Raw genomic sequence first — 21,232 nt, 5'->3', positions numbered from 1 at the left:
TCAGAACCTCCTTATAATGGACCCTTTCCAGCTGTGAAGAGATACAAGAATTTTACTCTTATCACCAAAGGCAGAGATATCAATATATTCTGTAGACAGATTAAAACCAGTGTAATTGCTGTTAACTGAGGTGAATGCTCCACATCATAAGCAGTCGGATAGTGCCCAAACAACAATCAGATCTGCTGGACACTGATGAACTACACGCTCTGGTAGGTAAGTAAGGTGCATTTCAAAATACATTTCATTTTCGTATTTTAAACATAATTTTTTTATAGTTTCAATAAATAATTTAGCCTTTATGAAATCAAAGAAAAATAGTTTATTTTTATGTTATTTCATGTTACATAAATTCTTCAAAAATAATCTCTATGAAAGTGGATAAAATTTTCATAACAGATAAAAAAACGTAATAGGCTATAACAGTAGATAAAAAATTTTCACACGCACACATATAAAAATGTGACACAGCATTTTGGCAAAACAATTAGAATTAATAACCAAATGACCAGTTCACAACATTTTCCATCTCCTCTTCATGGACATAACGTTTGTAGTTTTTGAAGAAGAAGTCTGTAACCTATAAAAATAAAACACATTACTTTGAGTAAAAGATAAATTAAATAATTTTTCTAGACAGATCTAATAAATTTCTCAATCCATTTTATGCCTTAGAAAAATAAACACAAATGAAGATGAAAATCAAACCCTTATGGAACAAAGGTCTTTCAACACTGAACTCCCAATGTTTCTGAAAGTATACACTGGTGGGCAAAATTAAAGATTCAAAAAATCTAATTAGCATGCAAGTACTGGTTAACATGATATTTTTTACGCTAAAAAATATGCAAATGAGGAAAATTCAGTAAATAAATGAATGTATGAATGCTTATTACAAATACTGAATACATTCTGGCTTTGAGAAAGTTTATGTCTCAATAAGTATTTAGCAAATGTTAAAACATGCCTCAGAGCTTGCAGTTTCACTTAATAGACTTAATAGATGAATCATGTTATATTTTGAATGCTGTTTTTCGATGTGCTTTCATCAATAAAAAACATATTTTTTTAATTCAACAGATAGAAGCTTGCTAGTTAAGCATTTTTGGGGAAGGCCAAGAATACTGGACATTTAGCCACCTAAATACCTAGAACATTATTCAAGTAACATCATATGACATACTGATATTATATGTGCAAGAAAGTGTATATGCAAATGCAGCACAGGTATGAAAACAAATGCAAGTTAAGTGGAGTATACACAAGCACGCAGACAACAGATCAGTGGCGGCTCGTAATAAGCAGTGTGGCACCCCCTATTTCTAGTTATTATTATTTTTAATATTTAATATAGTGTGCCTTTTAGTCTTTAATTCTTTCTTTATACTTTTACAATACATAATATTTAAGCTTAATGTCAGTAGCCCTCCCCCACTTTGTGAGAAAGGTACAAAAGTCTTTGGAACTGTGGCACAGTTCCAGCAACGTGGTGTTTGGCTGTTCTACGCATGCGCACAAAGAAAGCAGCACACGAGCCGGGCAGAGAGAATAGCACTGTCACTCTTGCAGTGCCGAAATTCTGGCATGTTGTTGGAAACATGATTTCTTTTTACTCCATGCGCGTAGTATTCCTCCACAAGGTGGAACTTCATCATACGGACCATAAACAGAGTTCATGAAAATTTGGCACCTTTAAAAAATTGCCTTACTGAAATTCAATCAACATCAAATGCAAAACAACAACAACAAGTGAAAGAATTGTTCCTATTGCAAAAGCAACAGGAATTTTAAAATATGTAAATGGTGATAATTTCAAGTTTTGGTTAGAGCTTTTTTATCAGATCCCTCATGTTGAAATAATATACAAATGCAATCCATAGAAATTAGTGTGTTTAAAGTTAACGAATATATAACAAATTTCAAAACTGCTATTTTAGAATTAAGAAACTCAAAGAACTGTGAGAATTTTAGAAAGACACTGATGGCAGAAGCTAAGGAAATATGTGACTTTATACTATGTATTGATATAATGCACAGATATTCTTCCACTAAACACTTAGCAGTTGCTAAATTGTTAAACAAGAAATGCTTCGCTAATTTCAGGAATGAACATTCTACATAAGAAATAGTACTGACCACTGAAGCATATCCAATGATTAACAAAAAAAAAAAAAAAAAAAAAAAAGCTTTAAACTAAGCTAAAAGTATTCTATTGTAGGTCTGATATCCATGAATACTGCAAATTAATTGAGCTACTGAAATTTATCATCGAAAATAATCTAGATGGTCTTAGTGAAATTACGAAAGTGATAAAAATTCTCTTGAGAGTTCCCATGACTACATCAGAGGCAGAACGCTGCTTTTCAACATTGAAAAGAATGAAAACTTTTCTAAGAAGTACTAGGAATTCGGAAAGACTAAATACGTTTGCATGGCTTTCAATAAAGAAAAATTTCCTCAGTTGTCATCCAGAGATCAAGGAGAAAATTATTGATCGCAAATTAAAACAAGACGAATGGATTTCATTTTTAAATGAATAGACAAACATTGAACTGTAACAATTTTGGTTAAAGTAATTAAGAAATGTTTAATTTTTTTCTTGTAAGATTTCATGAAGTTTAAAAATAACTTTTCTTTTATAAATGTTTGTTTCCTTTTAGACAATTTTGAAACAATGGTTAAATTTTTTTTGGAACAGCCCCCTCACTAATTTTAGCCACAAGCCGCCACTGCAACAGATACATAATGATTTTACAAATGCAAGACAGGAAAGACAACTATATACATCCAAGCCTTTGCAAGGACTAAATTCAGGACCTAATGTTATGGCTTCACTAGCAGTATAACTAATGAGGCTGGCAGTAACCTCATAAACTACATTATCCAGCTCTCCAAAAATCACATATACCCCATATACATTATCCAAATTCTCCAAAAATTACCTATAAAGTAAATATCCAATAAATTATTTAATTCTCCATAAACTACATTAAAATCAACATATTCTTAAAGTATAGACTTAATAATTATGAATGTCAGTAGACGTTCTTAAAAAATTTCATTTAACCAAACTGACACTTTTGCATATGACCTGCCTCCTTCATCGAAGGCCTAGTGTCACAGTGGCTAACGCATTGCACAGCAGCACCACAGGTCCAGGGTTCGATCCCCGGGCTGGGCAAGGTCGACTCAGCCTTTCATCCCTTGATTTCCATTACTTGGGTTGATAAAATGTGTACCAAGTTTGCTTGGGGACTAAACACGGGGGTCCTGCGACAAGCTGACCACTTTTTCAGGGCATATGCTTACACACTCCAGGGCCGACGGTCAAGAAAGCAGATTTCGGGGCACTGCAAGCCTTGGCCCACTAGGGCTGTTGCACCACTGAGTTTAGTTTTAGTTTTTGTCTGCTTCATCAGCTGGAGCTAGAATGGATGGCTCTGAAGTACTTTGCTCTAACAGCTCTGTAATACATTCTAGCTCCAGCTGATGAAGCTCCGACAATTCCTACCTTTAATTTTGCTCAAATTTGGTTTAACGGGTCAACCTAAAATATTTTATTTTGTTTTTAACAGAACAAATCAAAAGTATATAGCTCAGGTACCAGACTGTCCCCTTCATTATCATAATTCTTAAATTTATTCTTTATGGCTGAAGAATAAATTGAAAGCAAAAATATCATCAAAATGAGATTCAAAAACATACCCTTGAAAGCTCGCTTTTATTATTCATCTTTGAAATGTTGAGTTGCATCAGACCTGCTCAATGACCTAGCCTCCATAAACTCAGATGTCTTTTGAAAACAATGAGCTTAAATTCCCCAGAATTTAATATACAACTAAATTAATTCCACAAAAAGACACTACAATGCCTACACATCAGTTCATACTGAAATATATCATATTAACCATTTCTACTAAAGACAACAGTGATAAAATGGTCTTTTTTCTAATCGTGTAAATATTTTCTCAATAACTATTTCCTCTGCAATTCTGTGGTCTAAATATATCATAATATGCCTTCATTAAATCTAATGACTGCTGTGAAAATGAAAACCTCATGACTTGGGTTATATTCATTTCATGAATGAGATCTGAAGGAAATGTAATGTTTAATTTCAGAGAATTCTGAAAAATCACATCACTGCATGAAGAAGTTTCACTCTGTAGATTCACACAATGTAAACTGTATGTTTCATTTGACAATCAATACACTGATTATGAATTAAATGTACAGCACAGATGAGATATAATGACGAAATAATCAAAACAGTACTACGTACAGTCAGCATCAAAAGTATTCACATACTAATCAAAAAAAGTTGAGAAACCTTTGCTGTTTGCAAGGAATATGATATAATGAGTATTCAATATTATTTTTATGTACTGGAAATATTACACAATAAAGGAAAATGGAAAAAAAAAAAGAGTTCTTTTTCCACCTGAAATAGAAAAATAAATATCTCGGTCCCATCTCAACATATCAAAAGTATTCATTCGCTAGATTTAAAACAATTAATTACACATCATTTCTTCATTTTAAATTTAATTAATATTTGGTCAGGCAGCCTTTAGCTTTCTTGACTGCAGTTAATTTTCTGGGCATTGAATGAACTTCTGTAATTTTATCCCATTCCTCTTGTAAAACATTTTTCAATTGCATCTTATTAAAAATTTGATGAATTTTATTTTTCTTGCAAATGTACCCATGCATGTTATATAAGATTTACATCAGGGTGACTCAGGAGGTGCACTTAACTGACTGTGCACATTACAAAATAGCCACAGACTGGTGAAATCACTTTCCCCATTCAGTCTCCTTTTTTTTTAGCACTTGGTTTAAGATTCATTTTACGAATGTCTACATATTGAAATCTATCCATTTTTTCCTTCGACAAATATTAATTTTCTGACTCCATAAGCAGACATTCACCACCACACACATATATTGCCACCATCAGATTTTGCTGCGGCTTGTAAGATTTTTCTTTAAAGTGCTCTTCCTCACATATGATGCCTTTTAAAATTTCTGTCAAGTTCAAAAATGTTAAATTTAGATTCAGCACTGGATATAACCTTACACAAAAATGCCACAAATCGATTTTGAAATTTGTTTGAAGATGATAAGCCTTTCTTTGCATTGAGAGCAGACATGTACAACTTTCCTGAGTAGATCGCACAAGAAAATCTTGTTCATTTAATGCACCTCCGATTGTTGAGATAGAAACTACAATGCCTAATTTTTGTTCCAACTCAGTTTTCAGTTTTGGGGCTGAAATTACAACAGTACAAAGTCTTATGATCCGGATGCCCAATATCCGGAATGATCTTAAAATCTGGACCTCAAAGCCCCAAACTTTTACCCATGTGCATTTGATTTTTCCTCTTATAATAAAACGTGGACAGACCCAATTCTTAATTTCACTTAGGCACTAAATAAAATACCTCGTTATTGAAGAAGCAATCATTTAAGCATAAATTTGTGATATCAATAATTTGGCTATGTAGCTGCATATCTGCTTGCCATACATCTCAAACCAAAAAACATTCTACACAGGAACATTGTTGATTTTATACCTCATATGTTATTGTATTTTTTATCTCTGATGCTGACCTAGCAAATCATTATTTATTATATTTTGCTTTCATCAATGCATGTTTATCAATACATGATAACTTGAGTAATGACTCATGCAGCCATGTCGAAACTCTTTTTTATATACATTAGCAATCGAATAACAAGAGTATGGCAACCTTTTATGCTGACATTACGTTTGGCAATGATTACAATTAAATGCGCTAAGAAATGTTGATGAGGAAAAATTCAACAAAAATTTTTTTCATATGCCAAAAATAGATTTTGTTAATGTAGGCCAAAAGATTACATTTAGTGCTATTTGAAATAAGAATAACTGATATGTTATTCACATAAACCCAGAATTGGCATCTGAGATCATATGGCCGCACTGAGCGTCAGCATTTTGGGAAGGCAAAATTTTTGGAATTTAGAAAAGCACCAAGCAACAAAATTAAAGGATAAAACAATTTTACAATTTAGGGAAAGCACTGGGATCCAAAGGGGGCGACAAAAATTTAGAACTCACGGAGGTGCTTTGTAGCAGAATTTAGGACCCGTAGAGACTGCATCAGTCGGTATTTAGCACTGGCCCTACATAAGCCTTAAGTATATGTGTGAGTTCATTTATTCAGGATGCAGATTAGCCTTAAGCATGTGCAAGAAATAGACATAGGTATAATAAATAACTAATACAGATCAGGCTTAATTCATTACGCTATAGAAACAAGATAAACTTTAGCAGAACAATTTGTCTTTCGTCACTAATCTTATGATACATAGCCAATAATATATAAACGATGCTATTAAGCTAGGCTAAAATTATCTTTACTGATCTAAAGAATTTCAGTTAATGTAGCAGATTTTGAGTATTTCAATAAGAGTTTCTAATTCTGGAACTGCAAAAGGATCTACAAAGCAAAAGCATGTTTCGATATTCATTAAACAAAAAGTGGAATTGCTGCAAAAAATGTATAAAGGCATATCTGTCTCAAAATTATGTAAGGGGTATTTCATTGGAAAGTCAACTGTATACGACATAAGAAAAAAGGAACTTTTTGTGGATTCCAACACCCCACTCACAATGAATAATGGAAAAATTGTTATGCTACAAGTGACAATCATGACAAATGGATGATTGAATGGGTCAGACAGCGTCGCAGGGAGGGCATACCATTCACATGTCCAATGCTAATGACTCAAGCCAAAATATTTCATAAAGAAATGAACTTAAAAACTGAGTGCACATATTCAACAGGTTGGTTAACCAAATTTAAAAATCGCCATAGCATAAGGCAATTAAACATTTCAGGTGAAAAAGCTTCAGCTGGTATTGAAGCTGCTGAAATATTCACAGGTGAATTCACTGAACTCCTTACGTGAAAAATTATCTCCAGAACAAATTTACAATGCTGATGAAACTGGTCTTTTCTGGCAATACATACTGCGAAATACCTTGATAACATCTACAGAAAAGGTACCAACTGATGTCAAAGATTTCAAAGCGAGATTAACAACTTCAGCATGCGCAAATACTGCAGGAATGCACAAGTGCAAACTTTTTGTAATCGGAAAAATACATGACCTCGAGCATTTAAAGGAGTAATGATTTTTCTCATTACATATCATGCAAATGAAAGAGCATGGATGACACAAGCATTAATGAACGATTGGTTTGAAATCATTTTATATCCGAGGCTCGACATCATTTAAATTCTGCTGGCATGACGCAAAAATTGCCGATTGTAGACAACTGTTTGGCTCATACTTAACTTAAAAGTTTTAGACAAAGCTAATGTATCTGCATTATTCTTTCATTCAAATTTTACATATGTCGTTCAGCCTATGAATATCGGAATAGTACTTCCGCTGAAATGCAAATATAAAGTAGCATTTTTAAAATCCATGTTAAATTTCTTGAAAAATTAGAAGACTATTCAAGAATTTTTTAAATATTTTAACATAAAATCTGCTGTGTGGAGCATCACAAGATCGTGGGAGGATGTGTCTCCAGATACTTTAAAAAATACTTGGCATAATTTATGGCCAGCTATCACAGTTCATGGTGAAGATGATAGTTGCGAATTTAAAGGTTTTTGGATATCGCAAACCAAAGGTGAAATTTTCCAATTATGGATTTTGTAAAGAAATGTGGAGAAGCAGTAATAAATAAAGATGATATAATAGAAGTTTTTCTTTGCAATGACAATGTTCCAATCATCAATCAATTAATGGACGGCGAAATCTGTAGTATGGTTCTAGATCCAGAAAATACTGCTACTGAGAGTGAAGAAAGTGACAGAGAGGTTATTGAAAATGAAAAAATTTCGATTGACAGTTAGTTGGAATTCTGGACACAGCAATTACAGGACTTGAACAGCGGAACTTTGTAACTGAACAAGAAATTATGTCTGTTTATAGAATTAAAGAGAAAGTATTATAAAAAAATGAAGCAACTTAAACAACTTATATTTACAGAAATGTTTAATAAAGCAAACAAATAAATATTAAGCATTTTTGTAAATTTTGATACCCTTTAGATCATACACTGGTGTGCAAAAATTAAGGACGAGACGGTTTTTTCAATATAACTTTGTACAAAAGCTTTCCAAATCAACACAATTAATACCATCAGATCCCCAATACGTAAGAACATGAGTAATGTAAGCAACACTTACTAAAAGAGAAATCAGAGGGATAAAAAGAAGCTTTATTGAAAAAAGAGCATGGAGCGCAATGCGACTGAAGGCCGAAACATCCGGTCTTTAATAGGGGATATGATCTCCCCTGACTGCTAGGCAGGTTTCACAGCGTCTGCCCATGCTGAGAATGAGGGTGTCAATGAGTTGTTGAGGCATTGCTGCCCATTCGTCTCGCAGCGCCAATCGAAGCTCCGGAATCGTTACTGGTGGTAAGGTACGAGCTGCCAAGCGTCTGCCTACAAAATCCCATACATGCTGGATGGGATTGAGATCCGGAGATCATGCCGACCAATCCACACGTTCAATATCCTCACTCTCTAAGAGCTGTTCGGCAGCTACTGTGCGATGACATGGTGCATTGTCGTCCATGAAAAGGAACTGCGGACCCATAGCGCCTCTAAAAAGACGCACATATGGAAGAAGAATCTCGTTACAATAACGGGTCCCGTTGACTGCGTTGAAGATGTGAAGGTCTGTACGACTACCAAGCATGATGCCTCCCCAAACGAGAACACCGCCACCTCCATACCTGTCCCTTTCAATGATGTTCGAGGGATGATTGCGGCTTCCCCGCTCTCTCCAGATGAGTATGCGATGAGAATCGCTACTCAGACTGAATCTGCTCTCATCTGTAAAGAGTACTCGTCCCCATTCATGGTCTCTCCAATTCCGGTGTTCCCGGCACCACAGAGAACGCCTTCTCCGATGTGCAGGCGTTAAAGGTACACACCGTACAGGGCGTCGTGCAAACAGACCACCACCGTGCAGTCTTCCGGCCACGGTAAAACGCGATATCGGTCGTCCAGTCGCCTGTGTCGTGGGTCTAGCGATTTCTCCCGCTCTCTGCCGCCTGTTTCTTCTGGCCTGTAAGGCAATATACCGGTCATCTGCGGGTGTGGTTCCTCATGGACGACCACTACTAAACCCCCGGATAGCTGTTCCTGTAGTTTGAAATTGTCTCCAAAGTCGTGAAACGATGTTGTGAGCAATTCCGAACTCTGCAGCCACACTTGTCACACTGCGGCCTTCCTCCAACTTCCCAATGATTCGAACTCGGGTAAAAGCATCCAGATGTTGTCTAACAGATTGATTATTTGCCATTTCTCGCTGAGGCAGGAAGTCGGTGTGATTTTAACTGCTATACGGCATGCAATCTCTTTGCCAGAAATACTGATCTTACACCGACAACATGCTTTATACTACTCAGGCACTTCCTCCTTACTTAATCTCCTGATTGGTCTTTCTGTCCGCTCTGCCTCTTCGTTCAGCTGATATGCTAATTTTTCAACTTCGTCTTAATTTTTGCACACCAGTGTAAATGCTCTTTATTTCATAAATCACGATTTCATTTTTTTAATTGTATAATTTCTGCATGCCATCTTAATAGATTTAAATTAATGATCTAATACCCAGAAAAATCCCCAATCCGGAATTGCTGATGTCCCGATGAGTCCAGATCTTGGACTTTGTACTGTATTAACTTTTTTGAAAATAAATCTTTTACATCTCAGCATTAGTGTGTGCGAACGTCCAATGCCAGGTCTTATTTGTGAGAGTTCTGCATACTATATACTTTTTTGTTATACTCTGACCTGTAGCAAAGCTCTTACCTAAAAATTTTCCAGTTTCACAGCAGCTTTTCTCTTCTTTCATCAAATTAATGACTAATTTTCTTTCTTCTAATGTACTTCCCCTTATTTTAGCTACAAGTGACAAAATAAATCAAAATATAGCGAAAATTACATACATATGTTTTCAAAGTAGTTAACTGCAAAGTGCAGTTACATGTTTTGAGTTGCTTTTATGTCAAAAGAGAGGATGCATGAATAGTTTTTGCCCATTGCACAAATGGCATAATTTTGCATATTCCATGCAAAAAATAAACTGTGAAGACTTTCATTTTAATTTATTAAATTGAATTATATTCAAAATAAATAAAAATAAGAGATGTATTTCTTGAAATAAAGAAAGGATTTTTTTACTGTATGAATACTTTTGACACTGACTGTACTTCGCAACAACATTTACTAGTTTGAAGAACAGTACCAATTTGAAAACTGTAAAGAGCTGCACTTGCAAACCAGATGTAAATTGAACTGTCAACAGTTTACTCATAAGCAAAAATATAAAAATAATTAATAAATAATGATTAACTTAAACAAAGTGTAAAGAACGATTTTAATTTTAGGTGAAAAGTGCAAATTTAGTAATACACTATGGACATATTTTCAATGAAACAGTAGAAGTATTTGTTCATGTATTTAAAAAAGGGCAACACAAGCAATTGATAAAATTATTCTCATTGCTATAAAAATCTGCAAACCAAGAATTGCCCAAAATCAAAATTTTATATAGTGAAACATTGATATAAGTACATGATTATAAAATCACTTTGATTTTAAGTGATTTTAATCACTTTGATTTTTCGTACATAAGATTCCTGTTCATTAATGCGAAACCTTAATACTCTTCTGGTTTGGCTGATATATCTCGAACCATACTGACAAGAAATGCTATAAATTCCCCAAGAATTGAAGTCAGAAATAGTATCTTTAAGAACTGATCATGGATTTTATTGATAGGTGAGAAAATGACTAGAAATTTGAACTCCTAAAAAAATTCTGCAATTTTGTAACTGACAGAAAGATGAAGGGGAAGCATGACTAGGTTTTTAATAATATTTCTCACAGCAAAATGTTTTCTTGGATGGAAACAGGAAAACTTTCTAAGAGCTTTATCAATGGCCACAGGAGAAAATCCTCTGTCAGTGGCAACTGCTCTCAAATAATTGAGTTCATTATCAAGTAGAGATTCAAAGGAACAAACTCTGAGAGCCCAAAAACTAGTAAAAAGAGCCATTTTTTTTATTTAGTCGGGTGACATGGACAGGCAAACTAAGAGAAAAGGGTTTACGGTACACTGTAGTTTTGAAATCAGATTCACTGTGGATTATAAGAATATCAAGAAGGGAAGAGTATTGTCAGATTCATATTCAAATGTGAACTAAATGGATGGATCAATCGAATTAATAATAAATAAAATATGTGATAAGTCTTCTATGAGAACTAAATCGAACATATATAATATAATATTGAACATATATCCACATATATAATACAAGTTAGATCGAATATGTGATAAGTTATCACATATTTGATCTACTGTATATGCTCACGTAATGTCCACACTTTTTTCACTAAAATGCAGGTGTGGACATTACACAGGTTGTTCAAATGTCACGCTTTTTCTTGTGAGGAATTTTGGGTGTAAATTTCATTTCAAACAGCCAAGTTAAGTAGAAGAAAATGGCATACGTAATAAAAGTATCAAATTTAAAATTGTTTAATAGCTACCTAAAATTTTACAAACTCACTTTTTCCCATCCACATATATAAGTTACACTGTTTATGTGATCAACACTCGGCACATATTAGATGTCACAGGAGCACAATATACAGGCACAAATTAACCAACACTTGCAATTTTTATATTTACTTTTACACAAAGTAAAGAAACGTTGGTTCTTTTAATATCTTATACATATTATTTTTTTTAAAAAATCTGTTCTGATGCTATATATGAAAATCCATTTTGTTTCATCATTCACCACAACCAGCCTTCACTCGCCTTAAATTGTGATGTAGGAATGTCGTCTTCTCATGTCGCAACAAGCGCTCTTATTTGGAACATCCCCCTATTACTACATGCCCTTGATCATGCATACAAACATACACAACTACGTTTTTCCTAAGCTCGGAAACTTAAATTTCAAACCACGAAACACACATTTTGTTTTGTTCAAGGCAGCCAGTTGATCACGCTGTTTGCTCCAGTTGCGGACACACTTTTCATCCACCTTATATACTCTTACTGTTTAATCACAATTTCGATTTTGGGTCTGCGAAACTTATCCAGAAAGCTTTTTTTTCCCTGGAGAATTATATTTTCTTGAAACTCTTCACATTCATAACAATTTACAGTGCTTAGTTAATGATTTTAATCCAATCCTACCTAACGCTTTTAAATCTCTATTATCCTAATTTTTAAAATTTTGTTATTATTTCTACTAACAGATGGCGCTACTCTCTCGACTTTCTTAGGGTATAATACATTCGTAACTTGGTTTTTCAGTTGCAAATTTCTTTGCTGTTGATGAAGAGGGACTTTGTTTGCCCTCGAAATCAATTGAGTTTCTATGCTAAATATCTATGCCTAACACAGGTTGTTGCTTCACTTTTATGATTTTTTAGAGGTGTGTTTCTCTTCTATCTTGATTTGAACTGCAGAAAGTTCAAATTTGCTTCCTGTACATTACTATTAATGTGCATCACTTTGTCAGCTGCTGCACCAAGATTTTAAACTGGACACCCTCAGTATGCACTTTTAGAAAACAAATGAAATTCTTGAACAGTGCCATTATTAATGACTTTCTTAATTGCTTTCTAGTATTTCGTTATTTGAGCACTGTTTTATCAGGCCTCTTGTGCTTCAAAACCCTAAAAACTATGATTAGAACTCTATAACTTATGAAAGATAATAATGAGTGGATTAATGAATATTAAATTAATTGCTATTATATTAATATGGAAGAGTGAATTTCTTTTGCAATAATGACTCAACAAATAACTTAAAAAGTATTTTCTTTAGAGACATAACATAAAACAATTACAAAAAACATTACAGAGGGGAGTTGATTACGTATCCTTCTGCTATGGCGGCTCCAAAAGTCACTGCAAAGTTGTTTTTTATTTACAACTAATGGTGGCTGAATCCAAGCTTAAAACTTAGGAGGAGCAGAACAAAGTGCCTCCGACAAACCTCAAAATGAGGGAAGAAAGCTACAGCTTTTATGGTTTGTTACACTATTATTTTGTACTTTTAGATTACTGCTTTAGGCTTTGTTCCATATACTGACAGATTACAATGCTAAATGTAGAAAAACAGTTTATGCTTGCCAAAAGATTAAGCAGATCCAATAATATAATTATAAGAGCAAAAATGCAAAAATATGAAACATCAGAAAATATTCTTAGAGTATAACTCACATGATCAGGTTTGGAGTATGCAGAAACATGAGGGGTTATGATGACCTGAAAAAAGAATTATATAATTTATTTTGTCTTTTCACATCAATCTACTAATCTATCCTATCTACAGAAATATACATGGGTACAAAATAAAAATTAAAGAACAGCCTAACTATCCTAAATGACCAGGCCATTACTTACATTTACTTAACACACTGGTTTTCCTTTATTATGAATGGCGAACTTTATATGCTGAAAAACTGTCTTAATACAGTCATTCATTGCAAATATATTGTGAAAGTCTGTCTGTGGACAACTCCTCCCTAGATGGTGGTCGAAGATTAATAGATAAGACTATTTTAATCAAGAAGGTACCATTAATGCTAAATCCACAGACTCTGAAGAGCACTGGATGACTTCAAATTCAGATGAGCGCTCCTTAAATCCTGCCTAGGGTGGTAGCAATGCAGTATGTCATCATGTTGAAATATACCACCTTCAGAGTACATAAAAGTGGCCATGAAGAAATGTACATGATAAGGTTTTTGCAAACATAATAATAGACTGAATGTTTCTCAAAAGAAAAGTACCCAAACCTTCACACAATCACTAATGCTTTGAACTAAGCCAACTTGGAGAGATGAAGCTGGGTCAATAGGCCTCGGATGTTAGCAGTTCTCTCTCTCTCTCTCTCTGGAGACACACAGGGTTTCCATAATTAAAAAAATCCCATTTCAAAGCTGCCTACAGGCAAAATCAGTTAACAGATAATCACTAAATTTTGTGGAAGCTTAGTGAAGGAATGAGAATGTCCTTCAGTGAAAAAAATTAGTTACAAACAACGACACCAGAGGGCATTTTATGTTTGAAAACCTATAGTAAAAATGTAAATATTTGTCTATGTTATGGAACAGCTGTTATAAGACACAGAAACATATGTAGAGATTTTGTCTTCAATATGCTTGCTGCTCACAAAGACAATAAGTTTACGAGATCGCACTTTGTTTGTAAAATTATTTTACCAGCAATTCACAGTAGCTGCTCTACAGAAATTTGGGACTTTAAAGGGCATTCAAAGAGGTTAAATGAAAGTTTAAAACCTTCAGAAAATAACTAAATTTGAAGAAACAGGATCATTTCCTATTCATCCTGCAAGATAAAGAAAACCTGTTTCTGCAGAAGTAAAGGAGGTTGCACTTCAGGCAGTAAATGACACAGCTTCATACTTTCAGGCTAGTACCAATGTCCAATGTGTAGCAGAGGTTCTAGTTGAGCCATGTTCACGGTCCGTAAGATCTTGCAGAATATCCTTTGATATTATCCTTACAAACTTTCACTACAGTAGATGCTTCCATACTAGTTTGACGCTCGACTTCAGTTCTCAACTCAGTTTTTTGCTTGCTTTCAGGTCAATCAAGAATGGCCTTGGAATAGCATCTGGACATGTGAAGTGTGTACTCATTTGCATGGTGCAGTGAATACTCACAACTGCTGAATTTGGGAACCATGTGCAGGTGTAGGCAGAAACGTGGTGGGACACCCAATGTTTTTCATAAGTAATGTTGGCATAGTCGCACTACAATTCAATCTAGAGAAAACTAAACCCACATAGTTCACTGAGATGTCAAGGCACTTCAGCTCTTGATTACCTCATACTGCCAAGCCTGACACTTTCTGAGAGCACTGGGACTCCCAACCAAGACTCCGGCATTTATAAATTTTGAATATTTACATTAAAAATATAAATTTACATTTTGCAGATGGTGCTTTCACACTTACAATATTTGGAAACAATTCCAGTGTGTTTGTAACAGTTATAATACACAATTTTAAATTATTCACAATTATTATTCTTAATTATACACAATTTTAAATTTTACTACTCACTAAATTTTGTAATAATAGGTGGGTATTAAAATTTAAAATCGTGTATAATAAATATAAGCAACATGTAATGTAAGAAGAGTTGAATATAACAGAATTTCGAAGTTACCAGTAGTATGTAATTTTAAAGACAGGCTATATAATCTTTGAAAGTCTTATAAAGTTCGTAAGAATACAAATAAGTTCAGTTCAGTTCACAGCAGTTTTGAAGTTGAAAAGCAGCATTTTAGTATAATATAGTTCTTTAATTCAATAGTTCATTACTTTATATATGGATAATTGTTTCGTAAAATAAAATAATTTCACAGAAGTTCATTATTTTTATGATTTTCATAATAGTTTATGATCTTCATTCCTATTAGTTGAAAGATAATAGTTCTGAATAATAGTTTTTAATCATACATCTGTTAGAATAATTTATTTATAATAGCTCATTAATTTTATAAAAGTTCATTAATGGTATATCTATAAATATTCTGTTATATACTTTATAAAATATGTTTTATAGAGTTGCATCAAATGATGTTTAATATAATATAGTTTATTCATTTAATAGTTTGCATATAAAGAATTCGTACGTAATATAAAGTTAAAAATTTCATCAAATGATGTTACTTTGTTTCGGAGTTGTTTAATATAACAAAACTAACACAGTTTACAAAAATAATTTTTTTTATCAAATGATGATGCTATGTAAAATGTAACTTCAAAGGATAAAATAAACAAAAACAAACTATTACATAACTGCACACGAACTTAATATTAGATCGCATTTTCTTAGCAGTTCATTCATATTAGATGAAATATTACATTTCTGTCATAATAGTTTCCATAACATGTTAGTTCATTTATGATAATTCTTCATAATATTTTATTTATAACAGTTCATTACAATACACTGAGAGACTATCTTCAGGGCCGGATTTAGACTTGATGATGCCCTAAGCTATTTGAGATATGGGGGCCCTTTCTCAGTCTATACTATATTTATTTATATTATGTATACTATATATACTAATTTAATATACTATATTTATTTATATTATATATACTACATTTTAATTTTTGGGGGCCTAAGCTGTAGCTTATACGTAAATCCTGCACTATCTTGAATGGACTTATTTTGTTAGGATATAATTAATTAATTTGTACAAAGATCTTCTCCTATGGATGATAGGTATTTTATAGTATTTTTCATTTTAAATGCTTATTTTTGATAGATAGCAAATATGACAAAGGCACTGGTATTTTTAAAGTAGGTAACGATATGGGTGGATATCGTTAATGGACATTTAGTGATATAATGATTAGGTTCATCTTTTCCTCACATACACATTGATCAGAGTAGTTCAAGATATTTCTACTTAAGAAGTACATGGGAAAATGGCTGTGACCTGTAAAAAGCAATTTATGTAGCGATTGACCGTTGTGGATTTTTGGTTAACATGAAGAGCAATTTGATAAAGTTGTCTTCCTGTGTCAATGTTTTGTCATTCATTTTCCCAAATGTTTAAGCTGATTTTTTTTAAGGTAATAATGAAGGTAAGATTTTGGCCAAGTTTGTTGCACTGATGGAATATGACTGCAAGTTATGGCTGATTTTGCAACTATGTTAGCTTCTTCGTTTCTGCAGATTCCTACGGGCTTTAACCCATTCCTATAGGCTTTAACCCAATACATACATGGAGATAACACAGAATATTGAGGGGTTATGTTAATGATTTTTTGAACAATTTCAGACTTCTGTTTAATATTTTGTAGAGCAAGAATTGCAGATTAAATATCTGTAAATATATTTATTTCCTGTAGATTATTTTGAATTGAGTGATCTTTTACCATTTTGATTGCAAGGAGTTCTGATTGAAATATACCATTTTCTTTAGCACGTCCAGCTGTTATTAATTTTTTTTTTGTTTTGCACTTCTTATCACAATACATCCCCCCCCGGGGGTCGACGTAGAGAATTCTGCGAAGCTACTGGCTATGATCTGTACTAGGCAGTCTCGGTCATGGGGGTATAAAATTTATGAACTTGGTGGTTCTGAAGGCTCTGGGAAAGGTCACTTATTGGCCGGCCTCGGAGTCTGGCATGTCCTAGCACGGCGTGGTACTAGTAGCCCGGGGGTTCTCCCCCGGGTTCGTTGGGTAATGTCCTGCTGCGACGGGCTCGCCCAAGCGACTGGTAGGAGCATTAGACGACCGGTGCTGCCTGGTGAATTCCAGGTGGTGCGCTGCTCCTCTGGAGGGTAATAGTGGAGGTGGAACCTCCACGACGTGCCCAAAGGGGGTGCAGACCTGTAATGTGATTCAGTTTCACGAGGCAGGGAAGCCCAAATCTTAATTAATTATCACAATACATGCACAGCCTATGACCAATGCCATTTTTTAACCATCTTGAGTAGATAATCAGGAAAGAGATTTTGAGTTGGAGGTTTTAGTCTACTGTAGATTCTTGGATTGGTGGTTGGATGTCTTCTAGTGAGATTCGTTGGAGTTTTGAAATTAATTGGATCAATTATTGCTTCTTATTGAGAAATGTTATAACTTGATTTTCAATTAAAACTGTAGACATTATGATAATATTAAGCTATAAGCTTTAAGTAAAAGTTGGGAGTCTTTAACAAAGTGCATTAACTGTTGGTCTGTATTTATTGTTATTTTGGATTCATTTCTTGACTTTATAGTTTCCCTTAGAAAGTTCTCCACAAAAGAATCCCTTCCCTTAGCAAGACCTGGAGACTGCCATAACCACATACACCACACCAGTCTTATGGTTTCATAAATTTTCTTTTGATATGTCGGACAGTTTCGTGCTTATGCAGGGTGTTATATGTTAAGATCAGAGTTATTAGCATCATTATGCAGTTTACAGTTAATGCACATTGGATTTTCAACATTACATTCTTTAACAGTATGGTTACCATAAAAAAATTCACAATAGTTTCTATGTTTGCATTCTCTTATAGAATGACCCAAAGCTTGGCAAATGAAGGAGCATCGTACACCAAAGAATTCGGAGATTTTATGGCTCCTTCATTCTTGATTGATAATACTTTGGTTCATTAACAATTTAAATGCAACTGGAGTGCATTCCATCTTTTGTTTCACTACACTGTTACGTTTGTCAGTTATTTTAAATGAGTTGAGAATTTCAAAGTTGAGTTTTTGGTGATTAAATCTATTATTTCTTCAGAAGTTATATTCTTCAATAAGTTGTTTAATTGAGTATTTCGAAGTTCTTCTAGCAGGTATTTTAAGAGTAATTATGCCATTAATTTTGTCATTACTAATATTGAACTGATCTAACAGATAATTTCTTTGGTCTTGCACAATACCACAATTCATCCTTTTTTCATTTGTGAAATTTTGCTGCTTTTTACACCTAGTTTTGAAATAGGATTATGTTATTCTTGATTATTCTTATTGACGTTCAGAAGAAAGATAAGTGTGGGTAATTGTTTACATTCTGGGATTTTATTAGATTTAACTAGGTCTGAATATGATTTATTTATTTGATTTTGAACATTTGCAAAGCATATTTGAGAGGTAGCTAAATCATTATGATTTCTCTGATGATGTTCATCATATACATATATTCATGTATTTGCCATATTATTACATACTAAAAATGGAAAGGGACTTGGAACATTATTATTGCATTGACTAAAGGGAGTACTATGATTGGATAGAGACTGTCATTGACTATAAGATGAAAAGTTAAACTGGTTATCTTCTTTCTTCTCTTAGCAGCATATTGGTGATGAAGTTGTATCCTCATAAAATTTAGGTTGAGACTGTTATAGAGCATTATGAATATTTGAGATATTAACATTATTCGGATGAGAGGTTGACAAGTGGGGATTTATTGTTGAAATATTTATATTTGTATTTAGAGCTGATTCTATTCTGCAGTCTTTTATGAAATCGACTAAGGACTTTATTTTTAGGAATGTGTCATTTAAAAGACATCGTTTGCAGCATTTTTAAAAATGATTCTTAATTAGCATCTTGAATCTTTTGTTCTGTATTTTCATAATTACTTGTTAAATTCAGAGTAGGGTTATTAACAGAAGACACTGTATGCATTTTAGATAGATCTAGGCACTGATGTGTAACTCTTGTTTCAATAAGTATGTAAAAAGTTGTGACGGATAAGTCTAGTGATAATACACTAGAACTTTAGTTTTGCAATTTTGGCTTTTATGATAATACACTACCTTAGTTTTGCTGTACAACTTTGATTTACAGATTTTATTTATAATAAAATGGAATAAGATCAATTTAAATTGTATTTGATAGAAAACATTTACAGTACTCAAATCAGCTGCTATTATCGGTAACATTGTTAACCTTCTCGCTGCATAATTTTTTGAACAAAATAGGTTTAAAAATTGTATATTTTTTATTACATACTTCAAATCTACATTTTTTCCCTTCAATTTTTCCCTCTCATTGCCAACACACCCTTGTGAACAGGTGCATTGCCCCGTTGAAAGATTATTATTTTTTCCTTAAAGCCAGGCCACTTCTTGCGAATTTTGGCATCCAGATGATCAAGAAGTTTGGAGTAATATTCAGCTGTAATTGTTCTGCCTTTTGCAAAGCTGTCAATTAACAAAATCCCTTCTGCATCCTAAAACACACTGGCCATGACTTTTCCGAAAGATGCAATTGGCTTCGCTTTCTTTGGCGCTGAACCACCGACTTCCACCCACTGCTTGGACTGCTGTTTCATTTCTGCCGTTGTACTGGTGGACCCATGTCTCATCCTTGATGACAAATCGCCCCACTAAATCGGTCAGATCCCCCATTGAATTGGTCCAAAGATTGTGGTGAAAATCATTTGCACATTTGCTTTTGATAGGCATTCAGCAAATGCAGCACCCATCTTGTGCAGAGCTTATGCATCCCTAATTCTCTGTGCAAGATGTTTCACACCTTTTTCTTCCAGTATCCTCACAGCTTTCTGCTACCTCACTCACCTTCACTTGGCTATTGTCTAATAAAACATCATGCACTTTTTTATGGTTTCTGGCGTGGTTGTGGTTTTTGGCCATCCTTCACACTGGTCATCTTCGAGGGATATGCGACCATATTTAAATTCCCCTGCCCACTCTTCAACGGTCGACATGGAAGGAGCAGAGTCCTTGTAAGCCTTTGTCAACTTCAGATGAATTTCCCTACGAGTTAACCCATCCAAAACAAAGAATTTTATAACCGCATGATATTCAAGTTTATCCATTTTAAGAAATAACACACAAGATGTCTACTGTGAAAATGCATGTAGACAAACTACTTGAGAGAACAAGATAAAACTGGTCATACAAACTAATGACATGTGCACTCAGGCAGGAAACAAATTTTTGCTGATTGGAGTGCCAGCTCCGAGTCAGGCTGAGAATAACATGTGCATGCAGACTGGAAACATAAATTTTTGATAACTGAAGCACTATCTCTTTCAGGCTGAGAACGTTTCACCTTACCCTCATACTGAACACCCTCATACATAATGAAAATATGCAAAATACTTATAAAACATTTATTAGAAATGAAGTTTAGTGTACAATAAACTTCGGAATAAGGCTCGAGGCAAAATCCTACCTCGCGATCTTTGCACTCAATTTCATGTTTCTTTGTGAACGTTTTTGCTAGTTACGTTTTTTTTTTTTTTTTTTTTTTTAAGCAACAAATAGCACATTGTCTTCGATGCTCTTTCTTGATGGGATTTGGGTGTATATGATTAGCAAAATATTGAGCAGTTAGTCTCATGGGATTGAGCGTTGAACTACAGACACCCTTGAGCCTTGAAAAGAGCACATATTGCTGGCATATTTCACAGAAATATGGACAATTGACGCCACTTATTAACCCAGATCTGAATAAACAATTAAACAACACAAAATGAAACCATAGATGGGAAAAGAGCAGGTTGCACATTTAAATAGATGGAATCATCCCTGTGGAAATCATGGATTGTGCAAATTCTGTCACTTCTACATTGCCCATGGAAATTGCAGGATGTGCAGCAAGAGGATTAAGCAATAT

General features: G+C 34.0%; 1 protein-coding gene across 4 annotated transcripts in view; it reads right to left on the bottom strand.

Moving 5' to 3' along the window:
- Nucleotides 1-298: 298 nt before the first annotated feature.
- The window catches only part of LOC118196953 (uncharacterized), a 129,217-nt gene continuing 108,283 nt past the window's right edge, over nt 299-21,232 (bottom strand). For 3 of the 4 annotated variants that reach the window (XM_035368421.2, XM_085808420.1, XM_035368422.2), the window contains 2 exons: nt 13,322-13,366; nt 299-580 (listed from right to left, as the gene is read on the bottom strand). In XM_035368421.2, coding sequence (XP_035224312.1) covers nt 494-580; nt 13,322-13,366 — 132 coding nt within the window. In that variant the 3' untranslated portion in view covers nt 299-493. Of the gene's footprint in view, nt 581-9,886; nt 9,980-13,321; nt 13,367-21,232 lie in introns of all 4 variants that reach the window. The other variant, XR_004759484.2, reaches the window with a different exon arrangement.

This window comes from Stegodyphus dumicola, chromosome X1, assembly GCF_044657685.1.
Source record: "Stegodyphus dumicola isolate Sdum_Otavi_A_Nest chromosome X1, ASM4465768v1".
In the NCBI taxonomy this organism is placed as follows: Eukaryota; Metazoa; Arthropoda; class Arachnida; order Araneae; family Eresidae; genus Stegodyphus; species Stegodyphus dumicola.
Note: the sequence above shows the minus strand (reverse complement) of the source record. Positions and strands in the feature narration are given on the sequence as shown.